The sequence below is a fragment of the Schistocerca serialis genome, chromosome 11, assembly GCF_023864345.2.
Source record: "Schistocerca serialis cubense isolate TAMUIC-IGC-003099 chromosome 11, iqSchSeri2.2, whole genome shotgun sequence".
NCBI classification, from domain to species: Eukaryota; Metazoa; Arthropoda; class Insecta; order Orthoptera; family Acrididae; genus Schistocerca; species Schistocerca serialis.
In genome coordinates, this window is record NC_064648.1 from 71,343,100 (window position 1) to 71,357,730 (window position 14,631).

The window sequence follows — 14,631 nt, forward strand, 5'->3', positions numbered from 1 at the left end:
GTCTGTAGCATCATTACATTTTTCATTAAACCTGAACTGTCAATGTTTTTCTTTTTTCCTAATGTTTCTCTAGCTGACCTTTGTGCATAATACTGTTGAGCAATTACCATCAACAAGGAAAACAAATGTGACACAAACAGCGTGAAAAACTAGATTCTATCAACAAGTGCAATTCCATGTTGAGATGTGCTTTTATATTCTTTAAATAGAGCCAGTAGTAGTAACACTGAGTTCCAAGAAGTGAAAGGGTTGTCATGCAGTAGGAAGCAAAAAGCACAGATAAGCAAGTAAAACTAAAAATTCTGCAGGAAGCAGAATATGGTGTATTGAAAAACAGCACAATTGGAAGAAGGTTTAGACTCAGCCAATCTACATTATCCACACTATTTAAATGAAAAGTTCTTAATTCTGCTGCTCTGTGTTCCAGGTGCATACTGAAGTGACTTCACAGTGTTATATATGAAGATGCTGACCTTTTACTTTTACAGTGCTTCAGCTATATGTGCACCTCCAATGTGCCTATAAGTGGAAATATAATTGAGTGAACAACAAATGAGACTGCGGAAAATTTAGACATTCAAAACAGACTTCAATTGTTTTGTTTGTTGGCTGTATAAGTTCCAAAAGAGAGGCCTAATTTCATGCTCAGTGATACGCAATGAAATGAATGAAGTTTATGAAGAAGGGCAAGCATGAATTTGACCAAGTGAAAGAAAACTTTGCTGTATCTTACGCCAGCAATGTGGACAAAACTAGTCTTTCTTTACAACTTCTGCCAAGTCAAACCCATAAAACAAAAGGTGACCTGTGGCATTGTGGGGCCAGCAGTAAACAACATTCTTGGGTGATGAGTGAATCTGAGAAACTGATATGTTTTAAGAACATAAAATTAATGCTTCACCTTGCATCTACTCTCATTATTGGAAGCTTGGATTGACAGTTAATCATAAATGGCTTTTTTGTTCTGTTTGTGCAGTTATTGCAAACCACTGTTATAAATGGGACTGATGTACCTTGTAATATTTTAAAGCATCTTTTTAATCTTCTGCAATAACAGAATAGTAGATATAGTAGTGTCTTCACTGATAACATGCATAATGTTGCTGTATTCAGTATATACTGTATGTATATACTGCAAATGGTTAATATATAGAAAAAATAGAAATCCAAAAACAGAACTTTTTGAAAATAACTTATTGTATTTTGGTCCCTAGGGATTATTGTTTGTTTTCCTTTCACATGGAGTAACTAAAAATTTATACTGCTCAAAAAATTCTGCAGTGAAGAATAAAAACGTACCTTAAACTATCAGATGCATTTCTTATTGAGGCTGCCACCTGAAATAGTACAAAGAATTACTGGTTATTTAACACTGATGAAACAGTAAATAAATAAAAATGGATTAACATCCACTAACATCTGAATGTTCCAAACAATACTTGGAAATAGTATTACCAAAGAGACACCACATAAATGTAGCAGTTATTGAAGAAAATTATAGGTAAAAATTAACGCTTCATTTCAGCATTTTGTTTTTAGCTGTGTAAGTAACTATAGAAACATTGATTTATTGGAAAACAAATTTCCTACTTGATATTTCAAAATTAAATGCCTGAAATACCTTTCACCTGTCACGCACATACAGCTAGGCAAAGTACGGGAGAAAAATGTAAAAACTCGTCCGATTTTTGTTGATGAAACTGGCAAAGGAAAGAACAGAAAAAATATCTATCTGAACTGCTATTAAATGTATTTTTTTCACAACTGCAGCATTCAATACTATGCCATTCTCTTGAGATAGCTCACTGCATGGAACATCAAAGTCGTTAAATGTCACATCAGTTTCATCCACAGAAGAAATTCAGGAGTACAGCTTGACATGAAAGTGATAGGAATTATTACATGAAGTGGTTTTATTTTATACTCATATAAATGACAAAGATTTGTGTAGTATCATAAATATGAAATAAACAACATGGTCAACATGAGGACAGTGTTCTCTCCAAATGAATGAATGTGCTTTCATACATTTCACAGCAGGGGAGGGATTAATACAACTGCAGATAAATTCAGGTGGCCAATTATAAAGAGCCAGTATACAATGAATAAATATGAAGAAGCCATCAGAATGTAGACAGCAAGCACTGAAACAAGTTTGTTACTGGAGCCTAGCAGAAAACCTTTAACATCAAGGATAATCCAGAAATTCGGTCAGCAAACCCGAAGATGATAGCCTAATGAGAAACGTGTCAGATTAAACAAACTATTTCACAGTAACATGAAAGACTGAGTCATCTCTGACAGTAAGTTGAATTAAGGTAACTATATGAAATAATTGATTTTTAAAAAATAACTGCATTGAAAATGAGTAATAAAGACAAGGATAAAGTATTGTGAATTGGGAGAAGAAACCATTTCTTGGTGGTGGTCATGATTTGTTATTCAAATTATGTAATTTAATGAAGCAACACTTTCATGTTATTAATGAGGAATATAATCAGTACAGCAAGGAACTTCACAACACATGAAATTTTGACGTAAATAGAAATAACAAAAGGTTTCAAGATAGATGCGAAGGAAACTATCCAGAGAAAAAAAATCATTTTTCACCAGGATGGAGCATCACCACACTGGCACCTGAATGAAAGAGCACTTCTAAAAAATAAGCTGCCTTATTTATGTATCAACCATAAGGGGCATACACATCTCACATTCACCTGCCCACCTTGAATTTTGTCTGATCTCACAGTATGTCATTTTTTGTCGGGGTTTGTGGAAGGCTCCATCTATTTGCCTTGCCATGCAGTAACTTAAGGTTCACTAAGTAAAAAAAACAACTTTGAGCACAAGAACTCCAAATGTGTTTCAATAAGTATGGAACAAGTCTGTTGCCTCAATGATTTTTGTGTGTCCAGTTGAAGGAATAGTGAACTTTTGTCGAAAGTGAATGAAAACACTGAACTTAAACCAAATTGTGAAAAGTACCCCATTACACATGCATGCATATAGAAGATGTACTCATGATAAATTGAATGGTTCCCTGCAAATAAAAGCTTTATAGCTATACATCTGAACATTAAGTTATCCTACATTTGTATCCTTATTCGTATCCAGGATATAACCTTTTTGGAACCTACACACGATATGGTTCCACAGCTATCACTTCCCTTTCAGTAAAATAGGGTAATCTTACTCTGTTTTCTTGTGCTGAATTTATTTCTTAACTTTTTTATTTCATTTATCCTGGTCAGAGAGAGGGTGGGAAGGTTGGTTGGTAAGTTAGTTATTTTTCATTCACTCATTCTTGGATCTACACATTGTATTTCACAAATCATATTGTCTAGAGGGTTGCAGACTAACACATAGCATATTAAAAAGCAGAAGCTGCTACTGCGGATTACTTCTGTGAAGTCTACTGACAATCAGATACCTATGACTATTGCTAATCTCCTCACACTGATAATTATGGGAGATGTTTCCAGATGACATTATTATCATTATTACTATTTCATACATTAACTTTTAGGAGATAGTGTCTAAATTTAAAATTTCCTTCCTATTCCTACATCCTTCCCAATTTCTTTACATACACAATGTGGATACTTTAGATCAGACACCCCAAAAAGTATCAGTTTTTCATATGAGGTGCATTGTGCTGTTACCTACTGCCAGGTACTCCACATCAGTGAACTCAGTAGTCATCAGACACCATGAGAGAGCAGAATGGGGCACTCTGCGGAACCCACAGACTTCGAACTTGGTCAGGTGACTGGGTATCACTTTAGCCAGATTACCACACTACTAAACGTACTTAGGTCCACTGTTTCTGATGTGATAGTGAAGTGGAAACGTGGAGGGACACATACAGCACACAAAAGTACAGGCTGATCTCGTTTGTTGACTTACAGAAACTGCTGGCAGTTGAAGGGGGCTGTAATGTGTGACAGGCAGACATCTATACAGACCGTCACACAGGAATTCCAGACTTCATCTTTATTCACTGCAGGTATTATGATTGTTAGGTGGGAGGTGAGAAAACCTATATTTCACCGTCGAGCACCTGCTCATAAGCCACACATGACGCAGGTAAATTCCAAACGATGCCTCGCCTGGTATAAGGAGCAAAGACATTGCACAATTGAACAGTGGAAAATTGTTTTGTGGAATGAAGAATCACAGTAAATGATGTGGTGACCCAATGGGAGGATGTGGGTAAGGCAAATACCTGGTGAACATCACCTACCATTGTGTTAGTGCCAACAGTAAAATTCGGAGGTGATTCTGGTGTTATGGTGTCAATGTTTTTCATGGAGGGGGTTTGCACCCCTTGTTGTTTTGTGTGGCACTATCACAGCACAGGCCTATGTTGATGATTTAAGCACCTTCTTGCTTCCCACTGTTGAAGACCAATTTGGGGATGGCAACTGCAGCTGTCAACACAATCGAGCACCTGCTCATAATGCACGGCCAATGGCGGAGTGGTTACACGACAATAACATCCCTGTAATGGACTGGCCTGCACAGAGACCTGACCTGAATCTTTTAGAATACCTCTGGGATGTTTTGGAATGCTGACTTCATGCCAGGCATCACCAACTGACGTCGATACCTCACCTCAGTGCAACACCTGTTAAGAATTGGCTGCCATTCCCCAAGAAACATTCCAGCACCTTGTTGAACGTATGCATGCGAGAATGAAACCTGTCATCATGGATAAGGATGGGCCAACACCATATTCAATTCCAGCATTACTGATGGAGGGCGCCACGAATTTTTAAGCCATTTTTCAGGCAGCTGTCTGGATACTTTTGATCACGTAGTGTGGTCTTCCAAGCATTTATATCCATTTCTGTTTTCCATGTGTTGCTGTTTAAGTATGTTTCATGGTCTTTCTTGACTCTTTTCCGATTTATTAGGTTATCTTGTGAGAGTCCAACTTCTCCTGTACCTATGACCAATTTTGAATTGCTTTTGCTAGTGCTTGCTACCTCAAAGATCTGCCTTGTGAGCCTGTCGACGGTCATCCTGTGATGCATCCACAAAATTTTGTCACTTTATCTAAAGCTGTCGGTTATTGTTTCTGTCTGTCTATAAATCTCTCTAAAGGGACTCCATATCCAAATTCGTTCACAGAAAACTGGTCCAAATATTTTCCTGAGAATTTTTCTTTCCTGCTTATCATTCAGTCATTTATGTTTGACCATGAATCGCAGTACTTTCTAAAGCACAGAGATATTCCAGTAGTAGTTCTAAAATAGATTTTTTGTTATAATGACTCCCTATCAGCTGACAAGCTTTTGAGCCAGAAACTCCTGAAATTAGGTTTGACAATAAGCGAGGATCTCACTTTTGAAAGCCTGAAGTTTTGGACAGTGTGATCCCAAGACTTCAGCTGTAAAACTTGTGGACAAACGATGGCAGGATAATGGTGAAGAACTAAAATAGGAATGATCAGTCCACAGTGCAGATGAGCTGGAGTGTCTGGACGTCAGAAGCTAAAAAATTTGTCAACTCTTATTGCCACTAATTTTTTGTGTTTACTTACAGGTCTTTATTTTGCAAAGAAACAACTTGTTTTACTAATATTATATTTACAACAGTTTCCCCTCTTATTATTATCTGTTTGTCTAGGATTAGTTTTAGTACTAATTTTCTGCTCAATTCTCGTAACTCCAATACCAATACTATTCATTAATTCACTATTACTTCAATATGCTCACAAGGCTCTGATTCAGATGATAATTTACAGTCTTATTTCTACTTTAATAATTTATCATCATATTACTGTGGTTACTCATCATTAGGACCAATAATAAGACAGCACTCTGTCATTCCATTTATCTTACTTTCGGAGTTGTTGTGCATAGATTATTCTACCTCTGTTCAGGAACTTTCTCTTCCTGTCTTCAGTTGACCATTCACTGACCAGTGCAAAGCATGGTGGCCTTGGCCACAAAACCTCCCTCCTCCTGGAGATATCTCTCACTTTCACTTCAAGGAACCTTGCTCCCCTACCATAATGCACTCTGGTATGCTTTGTTCTCATAACCTCACTGGCCTAAAGTCACACACATTCAACAATCATGAAGATAGACAAGAGGAATATGTTCATAGAGATCACATCCCTTAACAGAAAGTCGCCACTGTGTGTTCTCTACAAACGTCCTGAAATACCCAGGTTTGGCTGTTTTTAACTTGCTCTTTGAACTGACATGGAAGCATATAATTATGCTCCACCCAGATCTTCCTGTTTTCTCAAAATTCTTAGATGGTGAAGGCTTCTTAAATTTGCTTTCCATGGAACTCACTATAGCTAGTACATTTATAAATCCTTTTTATTCCTGCCCCTATTATTGTTGTCATTACTACTGTTACAACCACCACATTAGTGGCAACAGCTGTAATACTACTAGTACTGTCATTATTAACTAGATTAGTTCATAGTCAGTGTTACTTACATTGCCACTTCAGACACTCATATCATTTCAATACTATTTGTCATATTAAAATTGTTTCTTAGGTAACTATGATGTATGTGGGAAACCCTGGTCCAATGCAAAAGAGACCTGATGGCCCTTGTCAGAATAGGATAAATAAATAAATGTCTTGGTGATTGGATGATCTCTCCTGGATATTTAATGTATGTAATCTTGTGATACTTCCTCATACAAAGTTAGTAATGGACAGGAAGCCTACAGATAATCTCTCCATTATGAGTTTTCTCACAGATGATTTGTAGACTAGTTTTCTTTGACATTTTATGAAGCTTCTCCAGGACAAGTTTGGCTTCTATACAGTATCTTAGAATATAGAGTGTCTACAAAAGCCATACACCCATGTTAATGCTCTGCTCTTTTTTAATTTCGATTTGGATTCCCTTATCTCCTTCCCATATGTCTTCATAACTTTTTCAGAATTATTTTAAGTTGGAGTGGATCGCGGATCTCTGGCTGCACACTGTTGTGCATTTCAAATGATTCTGAAATTTCTCCAATCAGTTTAATGTCTAGTGTTGTACCCATTTATGTCCATTGGGTAACTGCCACTGTTTTCCTGTCAATTTTGAATTCCTCTGACATACTGAATCAAGTCTTTTTCTGTCAAATCATAAGCCTTTCTAACACTTGGCATAACTTGCCACAGTATTTACACATCGTCATCTTTGCAAAATTGACTTTGGTTCCCATATCTGTTCTCTACACAATTTAGCTTGCAAAGTCGTGCCCTATACTCTCCTCTCCTATTAATAGGCCTACTTGTTTGTCCAGTTGCATTCACAGGGCTTTTTAAGGAATCTTGGACATAACTGGATGCAGTGAAATTCTCTGTAATTATTCAGGCTGGTCTCATCTCATTTTTATGAAGAGGATCAATTAATGCAAATTTCCACTCTTCAGTAATTTTTTCACTTTTACAAATGTTTAACATACTTCTGCCAGTTGCTTGTGTGAGATTACTGTTGCTCAGTATCCATATCTCCATACTTCTAATATGAGTTTCTGTCTTCTGCACATGACTCGTTATTTTGAAAAGTACTGATTTCCTTCAGTCCCTCAACAGATGATTTTTAATCAGAATTGTTTTGCTTCCAAAACTAATTGTTCTTTCAGAGGCACACAGCTGAGAACTGAGTGAAAGTAATAGATAAAACCTGTTACTTTTATGTTAGTTTCAAGTGACCCAGTTTACACTTTTTTATAGTCTTGAACATTCTTTTGTATACTTTTAAGAATTCCTGCCATTTTCTGGTGTTTGTTACCATTTAAAGTTTCCAATGCTTGTTCCCCTGCATCTACTAGACCCTGATCATAGGTAATGTTCCACTACCTGTGTTCTCTCTTCCTTTGTGGTTAGCATAATCTCATAATGGTTCTGTCTGCAAGTTTGTTACAATTCATGGTATATGAATGAATAATTTGTTGAAAAATGGATTAATGAGTGATTTATTCATGTGTGTTTCTTTCCTGACAGGTTGAAATCTAGTGTTTATATGCAAGAGACGTTGAAAGGACTAAAAAAATTCCTCTCTTGTTCTTACACTGAGAATATTTGTATCCTTACTTGTTATAACAACATGGTCTATCTGAAACTCACGTAAAGCGGAGTTCAGAAAATTCGATTTTTGTAGCTTCTTCGCAGGCTTAAAGTGTGGGGGTGTGATTTTGATCTCATTTTCCCACCTTTATCTCACAATTTTCATATATTCTCTTTTGAACTCCTGTTTTCCAAAATTTTTTTGTTGGAATGTATGCATGCTTGACAATGGGACATCCCACCAGTCAGACATTGAAGCAATTCAGTGGCATGCTTCTAGATTTGCAACTATTAGCTTTCATTAGCACACACATGTTATGGATATGGTTCAGATACTGAAAGAGGAATCCTTGGAGGGCAGATGACATTCTTTTTGAGTCAATGTTGAGAAAATTTAGGGAACTGGCATTTGAAGCATACTGCGGATGTAAATGTTGATCAGTGTGTTTTGTAAAGAAAACATAATGAAAGTTTTTGTGTCCGATTTGTACACTAATATTTGCCTATAATGCATCAAACTTTGTGTATCCTCCGTAACTGTCAGAGATAGACAGAGCTTTATTTTTCTGTTTACTGTTTTTTCATCTAGTATCTTTTGTTAATTCTGAAATCATCTGTTTGTGTATACTGAAACAGAAAACTATTAATAGGATTTAGTGATTGTAATATTCTAGAAGTCAGAGTTTAGATATGTACCAATAAATTGTGAGTTTTGACATAACAATGGGAAGACATCAATTATGTAGGGTTGCTGTTGGGTAGTATACAGTCATGGATGGTGAACTTGTAAACATAGACAAATACTTTTTCCTAGTGCACTGTGGATTGTAAAGATAGTGGACGAAATGGAATTAAAATTTATGCATTCCAGATTAATTTTCCCCACAATAGCACGAAGCAGCAACATTGAAATGATGCGGAGGCACGTTTACTAATGGAAGATTTTATGAAGAACAATGCCAACAATTAAGTTAATAGTCCAAGGTGTCGATCTACCTCTTATTGTGAACTGATGTAATGTGGGAAAATATAAGAGCAGTGACAGTAAAGGAACACATTTGCTAAATTAATTGATTTCAATATTGAACACATTCTCTAAAGTGAATACCATATGCAAAAACTACTATGCCTGTGCCCCATAGAAAATTATTATTACACCACGCATATACAACAGAATGAAGCCTAACAAACAAATGCTTAATTTGGGAAGAGAAAATGTGATGCAGGAACCAGTTATGCCAGATTCACTCTTTTTTTTTATATACCATATGCACTGTCCCTAGCATGATAATTTTTTTCCTTGACTGGTATGCTTGCACAACCACCAGATATCAATGTGCCTGAGGGTCTTTACAGACACCACAAAGACAAGAGAAATTATGGCTTCTATGGAGGCAAGAGATAGTTGCCTTTCCCTTGCTCTGCTTGTAAGCGGGAAAGGGAAGGAAATGACTAACAGTGGTGGAACATACCCACCGCCATGCACTGTACAGTGTCTTGCATAGTAAGTCTTCTGATTAGGTTTCTCAGTACTCTACCTTATATTCCCCAATATTAGTTATGTCTTCTTCCTGTGAGAAGTTTATGAATCTAACCATCCACTTTCTCTTACACAAAGTGGACAAAATTATTACCACAACATTTTATTTTACTGGATTAAATTTTATGCTTCATACAAGCAGACCTTATCGAAGCTGTAGATAATTTATTTGGACCTGCTATGACTTCTACGTTGAGGTAATACACGGATTTACCTGCATAGGTCCTGGAGTTTTTCTGTGACTGACAAATCTATTCGTAAATCAGCATGTACCACTGAGGTAGCCATACTGTAACTATTCTAAGAACAATGTAGCAAGGGTGATCTATCACATACAAATTGTATCACACTTAATACCTTTGGCACCTTTGAAAATTTTTTGTTCAAACTGACAAATATCAATAATTCACTGAAAACATGAATCATGTGCACTGTACTCTTCTGCAATGCATGAATCATAAGTTACTGAAAGGAAGAATATTTTTCAAATGATCTGCACTCTCGTGGTTTAAACGTATACAAAATATTTAACATTCAGAAGGGTCACTGAAAATATGGTTAAACACATTGTTACAAATTCTGTTCAGATTCTATTCAGAACAATTATCAAATAACAGTTGCTAATCCACAATAAGTGGAATAGTACAACAGTACTGTAAAGTTATTAATTGCACTTAGCTCAAGAAAACTCAATCTATGCCTGTCTCACAGGAATGCATTCCTTACATTAAGCAATTACACAAATACATTTTTATCACCCTACATGCAATAAATCGGAGATGCAAATGCTTACAGTATTCTAAGTTTTACATACCTCCAAATTTAGTTCAGGATCCTCCTTGATAAAATCATTTGGATGAGAGATTCCCAAGTTATCTTCAAGACACTGAAAGAAAGAAAAAAACTCTCAGTTAAAAATGCTTACAGCCTTCAGTACTTATGACATGGCTCTCAATATTTCTTTTTTTTTTATAAATATGATACAAGTTTTCAGAGATTTGTATCACGCATACACAAAAAATTTTAAAAAATGTATTTTAATGAGCAACTATTCTGCCAACATGCATCTCCATAATTTCACACTGTGCCATACTGCACTAATTTTACACATAATCTGTCATTACATACCGTATTTCACGGTGCTTACCGAGCCCTATCCTTCCTTTGGTAACCTGACAGTTTGCCGTAGCAAGAAGAAGGAGGGTGTGCTTACTCCCTGTGCATTAACATAGGATTGGAAAGGCGGCGAGCCCAAGAACTACAATGAAATGAATACCCCTAGCTCCATACAGGCATTGATATAAGTCAATGGGGACAGCTGAAAATATGTTCCCTGATCAGGACTTGAACCTAGGATCTCCTGCATACATGGCAGATGCTCTATCCATCTGTGCCACCAAGGGCACAGATGATAGTGTAACTGCAGGGACTTATCTCTGGCATGCCTACCACGAGACCCACATTCCCATCCTATTGTCCCATGCTATATTCATAGTGCCCCTACCCACTAATTACTCGCGGCTTTTTACCAATTCCCGTAAGAGTTCGGGCACTGTTTGTGCAGCCACATAGAAGAAGATGGTCAAATGGCCAGTTAGCCATTTCGGACATGTCTGAAAGAACAGGTACCATCTTCATATACCCAAGAACTACGAGTAGCACTGTCACTTGAGACTCAAGCTAACATGTAATCGGATGGCATTTGTTGCTTCTGCCCCAACTTATTTTGAGAGTTTGTTTACGGACTTGTGAGTGAATGGTTAAGAGTTGAAGGCTGTGATTATAAAAATAGCTCTGAGCACTATGGGACTTAACATCTGTGGTCATCAGTCCCCTAGAACTTGGAACTACTTAAACCTAACTAACCTAAGGACATCACACACATCCATGCCCGAGGCAGGATTCGAACCTGCGACCATAGCAGTCGCGCGGTTCCTGAAGAACCGCTAGACCACCGCGGCCGGGGCTGTGATTATAAAGAGGTGTTGAGAGTTATAGTAACTGGTATTTATAGAAGAAAACGAACCAAACATGTCCACGTTTTTCGATCCAGTGAACCGATGTGGCTGAAGAGAAACTTAAGGTAAATATTTTGTAGTTCTCCAAAAATTTTCAAAATGGTTGACAGCAATTCCTGGAAAAGACAATCTGACTCCGAGTTGTTTTGTGTGAGATTCACATTTCAGTGAGGAACAACAAATGTTTATCGTCAGTAAATAAATTGAAATTGCTAGACAAGGGCGGTCTTTTAAAACCAGAGCGGCTCAGTGGTTCCTCATGTATTTCCCAGTTTACTGAAATATCTGTCGAAAATATTACACAAAAGAAAATCTTCCATCAAGCACTCGCTAAAGGGAAGCTGTGGAAGGAAGACAGTAAACAAGCTGCAGTTTCAAAGTCTGCCAGTGCTTCTTCTGCTAAAGGAAATGTAGGGTGCAGATCAGTGCTGAAAAGAGTAGTCATCACATGAAAACAATGTTGATGTGCCAGAAACTGGAAATTGTCCGATTACGTGATAAATTAAGGACAGAAAATGCCAAAATCAATCTCTTCCAGAATCAAGTCTCAGATGAAAACCATAAGATGGCTCAGTCAAATGTCCTACATCACTGTACACTCAGTAAAAACAGAAAATCATATTTGCCACCATGTTAAAGAAATGCCAATTTAGAAACAGCAAGAGAATGCACTATGTGATGTGACAATGAATTTACTCTGGATAGCATGCCCTTGAAAATTAGAAGCTCAAAGGATATAGACATGGTTTGAGGCACGCATTGTTGCAACAACGTTCTGAAACGTCTCCAGAAGTAAATAATCTCAATTGCTCATGTGAAATTAACCAAGAGGCTGTAGCACAATTAAGAATTATTTTCGGAAACGGCAAAATGAAAACAAAGACATGCTGATTTTTGATGAAGTAAAGCACAAGGAAAGCTACATTTCAATAACACTTTGCTGAAAGTTTGTTTCGTCAATATACGGGTATATACTTCAGACAATTGTAGTAATAACTTTGCCTATCATTGCTCTGGTGTTGCTATCTGTTGCTCTGATGCATAATTGTATTCACCCTATTTTAGTATACTAGAGTCACAATGCCACTCCCAGTGATGTCTAACATATATTGATTCAAGTAATTATCCAGCTAGAGCAAGCCAGAATGACACTTATTGCATTCACTTCTTATGGCGCAGTACACAACTGAATAAAGAGGTCCAGCAGTGTCTAGGAATTACTGGCATAAAAACTAAAGTTCCTTGCTCAACATCAAACACATTTGACGAGACCGGAAGAATATGGGCATTTTCGTACGCTATTCGTGTCATAAATTGAATAAAAAGTGGTTGATGTGATAAAAGTGATTTACTTTTTAACGATGGCATAATCAACTACAATTATCGACCAGATAGTTCTCCAGAATCAACAGGATTATTCATTAGATAGATAAATAACTTAGTGGACACACTTATATTTTCTTGGTGATGCTTTGCACAAAACGCACAGGCTCACAAAAAGTTAATGAAATGGGGAGGCATTGTAACTATACAGTAAAAGCTTTCGTTCTGAAAGAACACACTGGCGCTAAGAGTAACCACTAATAGTACCTTCGAAATACCTAAATACTTGTGGAAAAGAGGTTGCATTTCTCTCTCAACAGCAGCATCATTTCGGTATCTCTACGTCTCCGAGTTGAAAATCGTCACCCATCAGCAAGACTACTTCTGCTCGGACAAGTTACAATTTGCTTGCCAGTACATTCCTGTAGAACTTTCATTGCCTCTTGCAGAAACTGAACATAAATGTGATTTTTCGTTGACGTTTTACGTAAGACAAACACAGATGTTAAATGGATATTTGCAACAAAAGCACTAATACAGGGTTTTGGAGCAGAAAACGTATTTGAAAAAAACCCTCTGTATTCCATCTAGTATCTAAGATCCACAATGTAAGTCAGTCTGCTGATTTTTCCATTGTAACACATACTTCTGCGGGTCACAAGCAGACCAGCTGACATCTCACGGCAGAACTACTGAACTAGGACAGTCAACACGTTTCCTCTTCTACTCACTATCGTTTGCCTGCAGTTACAGTGTTGTTTCCTGCATCCACTGAACGACTTTTCCTTAATATTTAATTAAATCCCCTGTCTATTTCATCCTGTTTGCATTTGTGATGCTAACACATTCTCATGCTCACAGCTCTTGTTTGAATATTTTCTGACATATGACACTGTTCCAACAATGTCATTTCCAACACTTTTTGTTTTTTCTTTCTGTCCAGACATCAGAGTCTCAGAATGGACCAAAGATGATAGAGATGAGATTTTCTCTCAGTTGTGTTTACAATACTTAAGAACTCTGTTTATAAACCAACCCTGGGGCTGTAACTAATATAAGCCTAAATTTTAGTATTGCTGGACACACTACATTAAGTAACAATCATTTTCATAGTTTCAGATTTTTGAATGTACTGATGCTGCCTCATTTAATATCCAGCTGTAAGTTTGTGCCCACACATCAAAACTTCTCTAGGGTTGTAAATCAAATTCCCAGTATGCACTGGGTCACTTTGCACCACTCCTGAGGGAAGAGTCAACACATCTGGCTTCTTAGCGTTTTGGACTACAAACCTCACTTATTTCATGTGCCCTATCAAGTTGGGACCCTTGCTATTTCCATTACTCTGTCAAATATTATGTTGAGCATTCATGGTGACAAGTAGAATCTTGTCCCAAATCAGTACGCATTTTAAATGTACACGTCATCATCTCTCTCATATCTGTACCTTTGCTCTTGTCCCTGTCTGTCTCCTCAGTACACCCACTAACTTTTCTGGATTTCTACACTCCCTCACAGTGTTGTGTAACCTCTGTCTGTGACCATTGTCCTGTGATGGAAAAATCTATAAACACTGAAGAAATGTGTTAGTTAAATTCCTAGCACTTCTCCCATTGTCTCATAATATGGAGGCTCATTGAAAAGTAATGCTGCCGAATATTTTTATTCTGTTCTCAATATCAATTGAGGTATTACTTATCATGCACATTACATGGT

General features: G+C 37.1%; 1 protein-coding gene across 1 annotated transcript in view; it reads right to left on the reverse strand.

Moving 5' to 3' along the window:
- LOC126426820 (zinc finger protein 70-like) overlaps positions 1-14,631 on the reverse strand; it is a 120,159-nt gene that overhangs the window by 8,209 nt on the left and 97,319 nt on the right. The window contains exons 4-5 of the mRNA XM_050088841.1: positions 10,389-10,460; positions 1,300-1,337 (exon numbers count right to left, since the gene is read on the reverse strand). Of these exons, the coding sequence (XP_049944798.1) occupies positions 1,300-1,337; positions 10,389-10,460 (110 nt within the window). The remainder of the gene's footprint in view (positions 1-1,299; positions 1,338-10,388; positions 10,461-14,631) is intronic.